General features: G+C 43.5%; 1 protein-coding gene and 1 long non-coding RNA gene across 2 annotated transcripts; both read right to left on the bottom strand.

Annotated features, from left to right (window-relative positions):
- Window positions 1–2,799: 2,799 nt before the first annotated feature.
- LOC144134560 (uncharacterized) lies at window positions 2,800–3,707 on the bottom strand. Its single transcript, XR_013315148.1, has 2 exons — window positions 3,089–3,707; window positions 2,800–2,997 (listed from the first exon to the last, which is right to left on the bottom strand). It is a non-coding gene; the product is annotated as an uncharacterized LOC144134560 (long non-coding RNA).
- Window positions 3,708–4,912: 1,205 nt separating this feature from the next.
- LOC144133694 (uncharacterized) lies at window positions 4,913–10,704 on the bottom strand. The gene is made up of 3 exons (XM_077666841.1): window positions 10,501–10,704; window positions 5,053–5,887; window positions 4,913–5,006 (listed from the first exon to the last, which is right to left on the bottom strand). Exons 1-3 carry the CDS (start codon window positions 10,667–10,669, stop codon window positions 4,913–4,915), a joined length of 1,098 nt encoding a protein of 365 aa, XP_077522967.1. The 5' UTR covers window positions 10,670–10,704.
- Between the last annotated feature and the right edge of the window lie 346 nt (window positions 10,705–11,050).

Below are 11,050 nucleotides of genomic sequence, written 5' to 3'. Positions count from 1 at the left end.
TAGTATAGGCCCAATGTACACATTTGTTATTACAGCAACAGAAGATGCCAACATGAAACTTGGTTATAAATGATCAGTGAACAAAGTATTAGCAAGCAACACTCAACAGCACAGGGCCTAAGACTGACCCCTGGAGGCACTCCAGCCCACACAGGCTGTCGAGATGATTTTAAGTGTTTTATGTGGAAAAATTGTTTTCTGTTAGTAATGTAGCTTGTAAAGAAATCAAGAGTGGAATCCCTAAAACCATAGTGCTCTAGCTTGTGAATTAAAATGTTATGATTAACAGTATCAAATGCTTTCTTTAAGTCTAGGAACAAGGCTGCAGATATTTCATTAGCTTGTGAATTAAAATGTTATGGTTAACAGTATCAAATGCTTTCTTTAAGTCTAGGAACAAGGCTGCAGACATTTCATAATTATGCAAAGATGAACATAACTCTTGAGACAATGCCATTACTGCTGTAGATGTAGACCTGTTATTTCTGAAGCCTTGTTGACAGTGAGATATGATTCTAGTTCTCTCCAAGTAGTAATTTAGTTGCTTTCCGACAAGTTTTTCGAACACAGTGTTAATGATACTCAAAACCGAGATTGGACGGTAACTGCCTGAATCATTACTATCCTTGTTTGTGAACTGGTATAGCTGCAGCGATCCTCAAAATATTTGCATAAATACCTTCGTAAACTGCATGATCCATTATTATTGATAGGAGTGGAGCAAGTTGGTGGATGTTCTCTTTAATGCTCTCAAAGTAATCCTGTCATGTCTGGTTGCCTTGTTTGCAACGAGTTTTCTTGATTGCTGTGATGTCACAATCGGCAACAGCTTGCGGTAAGAAGGTGTCATGAACACAAGGGTCATTAACAGAGCATGGTAGATTAGGGATATGAGCTACAAACTCAGGGCCAATGTTTGTGAAGGAATTATCAAACCTATCAACTGTGTTTTCATCAATGTGTTCAGGAACTACGCGCTGTTTTAACTGTCTACCGATTACGCTATTTCCCACATCCCACATTTTTCAGGAGTTTCCTTCTGCTTTCTGTATTAGCATACAGTTGTATTCTTTCTTTCTCATCTGTATTAATGCCACTCCATAGTTTCTGGAGGATCTGAACTTGTTTGAATAACAAATGTTTTTTTTTTGACGTTTCCACTTACGATACCATTGATCCTTCTCTTGTATAGCCTCAAGTATGTTCTGATTCATCCACAGGCACAAAGAATTGTTCGTACCTACGGGTAGTGCATAATGTGCATTTCGATATGGCAGACTCAAGAGCCTCAGCAAAATTTTCGAATTCAGTGTGAGCATTTGTATGATATATGTTGTTGAAATCTAAATTGTATATTTTCTCCTGCAAGAGTTGATAATTAATTCACGCAATTGGTGCAGAACTCATTCGAGCTGTTTTGTAGCAGAAATGTAATGGAGGCCTGCATACTGCTGCATATTTGCATCTCAACTCTCCCACGCTAAACACTCTGTGTATGGGCATATGAATATTGGCATGGGCGTGTGTATGGGCATATGAATATCAGCATTACTTTTCATGGGGGAGGAAGTTCGAATTGAAGCAGGTCATCAAGCACAGTTTACCCTATACTCATCACATGGAACCAGTCGTTGATCGACACGTAATATAAGATTGTCTGCATGACTAGATTATTCACTGATGATGCTTTGATTTACCTCAGTGTGATTGCTCATATGGACTGCTAATATTAAAGGTCACATCTCGATGAAACAATTTCTTGCTCCTTAATGTCTCTAATGCTGAATTCATCATTCACAGAGTACCCGAATATCCTCCAGATAGTTTCCAGATAACAGCTATTAGCGTGCTTATCACAAGATATAAATATCTTGGTGTTCATCTTAAGTCATACCTGTCATGGAATCAAAAGAATAACTGTGTGTTCTGCTAACACCTTCCTGGGCTTTATTGAACATCTAGAATAAGCTCCTGTAAATGAAAAATGACTTGCATACATTACACTAATCCTAGCCCAAACCTAGAACATGCATCACACATTTTGTATCGTGAACAATGTAACCTAATTAGTGACATTGTTACAAATTATTTAGCGGCCGTAGGCAAATGTCAAGTGACGACCCGTCTATACTAATGTTTGATGCATCATTTCAAAGAAGATGTAAGCAAAAATTTTGTGTCTATACCACTTTAAGCTCAACTGTATACGCATATCAGGAGATGATAATCCAAGCTATTGTTACCAATGTAGTCTATTGTAATGTAAACAGTAAATATTTGTGCAGTGCTAATGCAATAATTATTTAATAAAAAAAGGCTCTGATGACTTGGATGCATTCTTAAAGAGTTTGCCATGCAGCTGTTCTAATGACTGTCACTATGAATTCAGGCTAATCTATCTTACCTATTAACTCAGTGAAATGCTGTGTGGCCCTTTCTGCAGATTCTACAGTACTGCAACAGTATAGCATTTTGAGCAGTGTTATGAACAGTGTTATTGTGGTCCCTTTGTCTATTTTGTGCACTCACTTAACCATATCTCAATTCACACATCTGTTCAGTTGTCACACCTCAGTTTATCTACTTTAATTTATGTGGGTGCTTAAAAAAATATGTAAACAATCTACAATGTATAGATTGTTTTTATTGGAAAAATAATTTACGATTGCTTGTGGTGACAATGCATCTTTAAAAAGTGTTGCAGCTTTGTTTATTTCTGCACTGCACGCCAGACAATGCTGGTAATGAATTCAAATCTCTGGATGCATGTACCTGCAAAGAGATTGGACGACAACGTAGTTGCAGGAACAAAATAAATATAGGTTTATTTCTGTGCTATGACAGGCAGATTGCAATATACTAGAATCTGAAGGAAAGGTAAGGCATAGTATAAGTTGCGATCTTCCAAGTATTTCAATAACTGATGCTAATGACATCTTCAGTACAATCATGAAAGGCCATCAATGTTGTCTTCACGTCTCTTTGGTTGTTTGTCACCTGAAAGACAATCACAACAGCGCAAATTAGAACAGTCGTCGCTTTTAGCTCTGCACACACCGAACTCTTATTTGACAGCGCATAATAGTACCATGTGCCACTTAGCAGAGTTGTTCAGAAAATGTCTGCATCAAGTTGCACCCTAACAGCAACTTTGTGAATTGCCAGCAATGTGTAGCCATGGACCTGAGGAAAAAGGAAGCATGTACAGGTGGGGAATGTGTCAAGGCAGTGAAACCCCTGTTGGTCCGCGGGTGCACGCACCACTCTTACCGAGCACTCTGTACTTATAAGACACACCATGCCAGAAGGTTCCCTCATTTAATCAAACTTATTGTGCCTTTTGCAAGCTGCACACTTCAGGTGCTTGGTAAGAGCCTCCCTATCCGCCACCTGGGAGACGCGCTCTCTAGCAGTCAGGTTCTGCCGAGAGAAAAAAATGGTCTGGCTAAGCCAGATGCAGAGAAACCATTGTGCTGTAGGTTTCGCTTCAGTTGTTTAAGTGTGCAACACACTGAGCTGAAAGGAAAATATACTTACCTGCAGCATATATGGCCAGTATGGAGGTGCCTCTCGCGCTCTAACGCACACACCATCCTACTGGTACCACAAAGCTGCTGCTGAAAGGAAAATATACTTACCTGCAGCATATATGGCCAGTATGGAGGTGCCTCTCGCGCTCTAACGCACACACCATCCATCTGGTTCGAGACAGCTGCACACCTCATAGGCGAGGTATATAAGTACACAGATGAACTTGTAGACGAGTTGTAAACCAGAAGAGAGTGCCATAGAGTCGATCTCATCTTTCATATGTAGTTGTGTCCTGGAGATGTTATTATAACAGTTGCCTCATCATTGCTGTTAAGGATTTGCTTTTTTATGTTCTCCTTCTGAAGCTCAGTTGGCTTTGAAAAACTTGTACCTGAGCTGGACAGCCTCTGCTTCTTAGTGGAATGAAACCTGACTTGGTGTTCGATTTTCTTGTTTGCACGCTCCCTTGATGTGTGGGGCATTTCTTGCTTCTTAGTGCCTTCATAAATCTTCAGTACAGGGTCCAAAAGCTTGCTGGCCTTGTTGTGCACTTCTTGAGGAATTTCTTGCTCTGCGACATACTCTTTGAGCAATTCCATCTTGGCCAAGACCAAGTCAGATTTTGTCATGCTTGTAGAGGCTTCTGCTGTTTGAACACTTTCCAAAATGTGGAAAGCCTCGCTTGCCTTTGAATTGGATGACACTGCTTCAGTAGCTTTCAGGATCTTCTGATCTCTTCCTTCAGGTGCGCCAGCGATGACCACACAGTGAATGTGTTTGCAGATCGTCAAGCTCATTCGGTGCTCCTCACAATCACATGAATAGCTATGCACACACACCATGCACTCGCTGCACTTCAGAGGGCAGCAGGCACTACCTTTCTCTTTTGAAATCCTGTATGTGAGGCCTCTTGTGGACTGGGATTGCACAGTCCATGTTCCATCTTCATTCCTCTTGGCAGGCGTAGTAATTGCCACAGCAGATCTGTGGTTCTTCTCGATCCGGCTCATCTTGCTCGTTCTCTTTGCTTTCACAATGTGTTGTACCCTCTTCATCAAAGACTCGTATGTCATGTCCATCAGTGCAGTGATGAGCCTGTCAACACGATGATTCTTCTTACCTTCCAGGAAACTATGCTTTAAAGTCCTGTGCATCCTTTCAAGATACATGTTTGTGTTGATGCCAAGTCCAGTTCGAAAACTGTAGGCCCACATCTCCAGGCGGTGAGCATAATTTCCTCTGAAGTACTGAATAAACTCCTGAAGCCTGGGATCTTTGTTGGCAAGAAATGACTCGAGAAGCTCAGCCACTTCGTCTTTTTTTGGGCACTCTAGCAGTGTACGAACAGCATGGTAAACATCTACTGCGAGCTCTTTTCCTTTTATCTTCTCAGAAATCCTTCGCTTCCAGTTTTTGTCCACATGCCATGTGCATAGTAGTCGATGTTGAGGTGGGCCCATGACTGTTGACCAGGCCTTGAAGTATTCGGATGCATCATCTGTCATGAAAGTTCTAGCTGACAGGGCTCCTGTGGAGGACTTCAGGGATTCAAAAAATGCTGATAGGGTTTTCTCATTAATCGTGCTGTAGATGAAGTAAGCCATAGGCAATCCTGCTCCATATTCATCCAGCACCAGAACAGTCACCAGTTCAAATTGGTACCCCGTTGTTCCATGTGTGGAATCAACACAGACTGTTCCTGTACCTAGAACTTTCAGCAGCTCTTCCTGTGGCTCCGTCATTAAGGCAAGAGCAAAGTCTTTTGTACTAAAGGTATTCGTTGGGTCAACAACTTCCTGCTCTTTGTACAAGCGAACAACAGGTTGCCCCTTGTTCCTCATGCTTTGCACCCATATGCTTACACTCACAGCATCATTATCATGACATCTTTCAGGAACTGTGAGGTTATATTGCCGCTTGATGTTGTGCAAGTCCATGCGATTTGTCAAATGCAGAGGAGTTAGCTTGCTTGTCACCGATTCCCTTATTTTCTTCAATATTGTCCTCATGGGCACTCCTTTCGAAAGGTCATCCGCAATGCTTGCCCTTTCCTGGTCAGTCATACTCAGGTGTTCAACATCTGCATCATGCCCATAATGCGTCCTTTGGTACGATACCTTGACAGTACCCTCGTCTCTAGTAACGATCAGAAAAGAAAGGCATGTCCTGCCGCTCCTGCAGCTTCCCTGACTTTTCATCGCACGAGTCTTGTTGCCTCGACCTGGTCGTGCCACTCCTGACCTGTTGCAAGCGTAGTAGGTCCTCGTACATCCGTTGGTGAGCCTTTTTTCACCTGTGCATATTACGAACTTGCACACCTGGCTCGCTTCCTCCTGTCCTTTCCAATCATGGAACTCTGTAAAATGCATAAAAAATACTTTAGAAAATATTGTGTAGAAAGGTGTTAAAACTGAAGGCACTGTCATTGTCAGTGACGAATGAACAATGCTTGAAAAATATTCGAAAAACATGGAGGATTATGTGCACCATAATTTCATGTATACACTGTACATACCAAAAAGCGGAACTTTGTACCTTGCAGAAAATACAGCATTCAAATGCCCAATTCAACAATATCACGAAGGTTTGCGATACTTGCGCTATATGCTTCTGTTGCCATCACCTTGCTCAATATCTGCACGCGTGTTTGCTATGTGGCCCTAGTTACTATCTCGTAATACCCACTTTAACGCTGAAGCATGCAATTGCGTGGTGGAATCCTGGAATGCGATCCCCTCGTGTTATCGTTATTGTCTTGTGGACGTGTGCGCCCGATGAATAAAGTAATATCAAAGGTATTGAAGGCAATGATATCAGTGCGTTTTTAAGGGAGTATGGTAGGTAACCCTCCACCAAAAATCAAATTTGGAATTTTGGCACAGAAAAATCGACTACACTATGCGGAACAGTCCTGCGGAAGCGCGGCCTCGAGCGCCCGCTCAAAGCGGTTTAAATGAAGGCTACAAGGGTAGACGTGCGGGCTAGTTGGTGCTGCATACTTGTTTTAAACAGCGCAAAAGACACGGACACAGGAGGGACACACAAGACACACACAGCGCGGTTCAGATGTCGCGCCGAAATGTGCCACGCGCCCTGGCGTGTAAAAGTGGCAAGTGGAGTTCGGAGGCCGGTTTGTTTATCGTTGTTTTTCGCGGTTTTCTTCATTATGGCGTGTTTTTTTGCTTGTGTGTGTGTATGTATGGCAAGTAAACGGTGCATACTAAAAGATAATGTATTGTTGGAAATATTTACTTTTATAGCAGATATGCAGCTAGTGGTGCTCTTGTAGCGTGTTTCGTCTTTGTTATTGTTTGCATAGGTCGTGATCGCTTATGCACCTTTTTCGAACCTCAAACGTAGTACTTGCCCAGAAGATGGCACGATCAAAAATGGCAGATGGCAAATGGGGCAAAAAGAGAACATTAAAAAAATAATCGCTTCATTAGCAAGAAGGACAGTGGTAAACCGGCACGATAAAGCGCAAGCTTCACGAAACCTGGTGAGAGGATCGGTGGTGATTCCTTCGATGTAGACGGCTCAAGTACAACTGGCTACGTCTCATCGACTTTTCTCTTCCCTGCAGCTTCATGCAAGATGTTGCTGTGAACAACATATCTAATACACGTGCAGCAGGGGATTCCTCCTTTCTGTTTTGTTCATACGCTTCGATCAGTGATTTGATGCTCCCCTGCTCCACGTGTTTTATAAATACTGTTGAAAATCGTACTCGAATATAACAACTTCGAATTCATCAATCAACACTATTCACAAATTAACGGCACAGCCATGGGTACAAGGATGGCCCACACCTACGTCAACATCTTCATGCATAGTAATAAGTCTAAATTTTTGAAAGATTGTCCCATTAAGCCCACCCTATACAAACGCTACTTGGATGATATCTTTTTAATTTGGACTGACAACCTCGTCCACCCCAACATATCTTTCACTTACACGTGCGCCCACACCACAATTAACTTCCTAGATGTTGAGATTTTGGTAAACGAAAGCTCACTCACCACCAGTGTATATAGAAAACCGACGGACCGTCAACAATACGTACACTTCCAAAGCTGCCATCCTCGTCACTCTAAAACAAGCATCCCATACTCTCAGGCACATCGATCTAAAGGAACATGTTCCCAAGAAGAAGACTTCGTAAAAAATTCCAAACGCATGCAAGAAGTCCTCATTAAGCAGCGATACCCGTCGCCATTGCCGGCGATGCCATTCAAAGGACATCTAAACCCAACCGAGAGCAAATACTGGAGTGACGTCGATACAGCGAGCAAACAGACCATCAGGCAAATCTCGTACTTCCCTTCACCAGTAACCCAGCCGCCTAACGTACGTAAACAAAATCTTCAAAAAAACATTTCAACATTCTCAAACAAAGCGAGCTAGCGCCTCGCCAAAATTTTCACTGCTCTCCCTCATGCAGTCTACAGACGACCGAAAAACATTCGAAACATTCTAATACACTCAGTCACATAAAGAGCCGGTTTTGGGGTGTCGACCTTGTGGAAAAAGTAGATTCCACGTCTGCAAACACATTACAAACATCAAGCTGTGAAATAAGGACAGCTTCAGGATTCAAATGGAAAATTAATGACAACTCTGATTGGGATTTCTGCAACGTAATATACCTCCTAGGATGCAGTGTGTGCAGTACGCAGTACATTGGGCAGGCCGTTAACTTTATACGAGTTCGCTTTAATAACCACCGCGCGCATATTTTATCCCTACCTCCCCTTGTTAAAACACATATATTAATGAGAAAAACGACCCATTTGATGCAATTAAGTTAACAGTCCTACAGGGTGGGTTCCACAACAAAGAGATCTCGAGCAACGCGAGTCGTACTTTATTTACAAATTTAATAACAATTCCTCACGGCATTAATGAAAGTCCGGGTGTATTGACCTCCATCGCCCCTTGCAGAGCCAATGCTGACCTTAGGAATTCCGGCGCGACAAACCTCGGTCGTTTGTCGCCAGCGGCATCTTTTTCAAGCTTCGCTGCCCGCTTACACAAAGCTCTGAATTCATCCCCCACCCCTGTCTTGCCAGTTCGACGCACCACCTTGCCGAGCGGGGTGCAATTGAAGAACCAAGAACCCTTGATGGGCACAAAAGAAAAATACTAGAAAAAGGAGAAAGAAATAAAGAGAAAAAGAAAAACGCTTTGTCCCCTGCCGCCCAGCGAGCTTGCGCGGGAGGCCAGCACGGGGGAGAAAAGGAATAACGAGGGGAGGGAGGGCATCCGGGCCCTCAAAGCAACAATGACAGACTTTGGCGGAGTCCCGGAGCAGATAAGAATCATAGATGCATGTACTGCCCGTGCCGCCGGCCAAAACGAGCAAACAAATAAACAATAAATTCAGACAGGGCAGGAGACGTTCCAGGAGCGTCTTCGGTACGAATAGTGAAGGCGGAATCAGCGGCGCAGTTAGCTTAACTACACACACGTGCACTGTGCATGAAACACACACACAAAAGAAAAAAAAAGGCGGCAAAACATACGAGTTCGCGAAAGTGTCCTGTGGGGGGGTAAAGGTGAACGCCAGGAGCATTTAATCAATGGTTCTTGGTTCTTCAATTGCACCCCGCTCGACAAGGTGGTACGTCGAACTGGGAAGACAGGGGGGGGGATGAATTATGAGCTTTGTGTAAGCGGACGGGCAGCGAAGCTTGAAAAAGATGCCGCTGGCGGCAAACGACCGAGGTTTGACGCGCCGGCACTCCTAAGGTCAGCACTGGCTCTGAAAGGGGCGATGGAGGTCAATAAACCCGGACTTTCATTAATGCCGTGAGGAATTGTTACAAATTTGTAAATAAAGTACGACTCCCGTTGCTCTCTTTGTTGTGGAACCCACCCTGTAGGACTGTGAACTTAATTGCATCAAATGGGTCGTTTTTCTCATTAATATATGTGTTCTGACAAAGGGATGATGGGTAGGAATAAGATATTTACTTATGCAAGAGTGACTAGCTATGCGCAAAAATTTCCGTGTTTCAATTTTCAAAACTGCGAACTTTGACCGCAGCGTCCCGGACAAATAATTCCAACTCCCGACCGCGTTTTTAAATTCATTCTAAACGGGGTACGTGTTTGCTGGTACCTGCAGTGGTCGGCTGCGCAACTATATATATAAGCTATCGCGTGCAGCTGTCATATTATAAAAGAAAATCCGCACAAAACAAAAATTACGCAGCAACGGGCTGTGGCGAATGATTGCGCGCAATATTTTTTCGCGGGTTAGTGAAACGAACAGTTTTGTTTTAAATCACGAGAGTTGTATCAAAAGCCTTTTATGTCGTCATTAATTACGATAGGTACGACGACACAGTGAATAGGAGTTTATATAGACTGTCGTCCTTCAAAGACCCAATGCTTTTCTCCAAAACGTCGTGTAGAACAAAACCGGACCGCCAAATTTTGACAAGGTTGTACGAAATTTCTGCACTAACGAAAGCTATGAGTGTAGTCTCCTGCATGTAGAGAATGTAGAATACAAGGAAAAATTATAATATGTATGCTCTAGGTCAGGTTCATAGTCCTACAGCACTCGATTGTAAATGCAGGCACTCGACGGAGCGCTGATAGACGGGCGTGGTCACCCGTAGGCGCATTTGCGTGGCTTTGCATGGATAGTACGTGTTTAACCTCTCAGGTCTGCAAAAGCTGTATCGGGTCCGCCAGGCAGTGGCGATTATAATAAATGCACAACGAAGCGCGCCGTTCGAGCGCACTAAAATAATACACCAGCAGTTCAAGGATATCATATATAATAAAAATAAAATGCGGGATTTAGCTCGCTGCAAAAAGCTGTAAATTCGCCCGCTGCGCACATATATAGATGCATTCGCACAGACTTGCTAAGAACGTTAAAGCAAAACAAACAAAAAAAAGCCAAAGAGGCAGCGCAGGAAAATTCATGCACGTCGCGTTGCAAACATGTCTCCTTACCTTTGTCGTTCCCAAAGGACAGTTGCAGATTTTCGGCTGGGAATTTGTGCGCCACGTTGTAGTGATGAACCAAATTTTCGAGTGTTGATAGCAGGCTGCTGCACTGGTCGCAGTGGAGAAAGGCTCCTTTCGTCTCCAACTTGTGCACCATCCTCATATGCTGCAGCATGTTTTTCCGCTGAGTGAAGACTTTGTCGCAGACGCCGCAACGTCGATCATGATCACGGTGCTCAGGTTGACGTTCACTCTGGTTTGGAAACACTGACGCCATTCTGGACAGAAACGCGCATGCAGTGTGTGAAAGCGCGGCGCATCAGGTGCGCTTTTTGAACCCGCGCGCGCTGTCAAAAACGTGGGGAATTCCGAGAAAAACCTAGGGAAAATATGTCTCTTCCCAACCAGACACGACGTCATTAAAAGTCACGTGATTATGACGTCACGTGACGTTTTATGCGTGACGTCACATTTTGTTTGACCAATCAGCGTTTCCAGCCCGCCTGCACCGAAACGCTTGTTTCCTGACAGGGACGAGGAACTGGCCGCGAGGGGC

This window comes from Amblyomma americanum, chromosome 5 (genome assembly GCF_052857255.1).
Source record: "Amblyomma americanum isolate KBUSLIRL-KWMA chromosome 5, ASM5285725v1, whole genome shotgun sequence".
In the NCBI taxonomy this organism is placed as follows: domain Eukaryota; kingdom Metazoa; phylum Arthropoda; class Arachnida; order Ixodida; family Ixodidae; genus Amblyomma; species Amblyomma americanum.
The sequence above is the reverse complement of the archived record's forward strand: the minus strand, read 5'-3'. Positions and strand labels throughout refer to the sequence as shown.

Excerpts from the sequence above, each read along its gene's own strand:
- LOC144133694 (XM_077666841.1), bottom strand. The coding sequence starts at position 10,669 with ATGCTGCAGCATATGAGGATGGTGCACAAGTTGGAGACGAAAGGAGCC. Across the intron at positions 5,888-10,500 it reads GTCCTTTGGGAACGACAAAG|AGTTCCATGATTGGAAAGGA; the intron begins GTAAGGAGACAT and ends TGCATTTTACAG. Across the intron at positions 5,007-5,052 it reads AAGTCCTCCACAGGAGCCCT|GCCTGGTCAACAGTCATGGG; the intron begins GTCAGCTAGAAC and ends GAATACTTCAAG.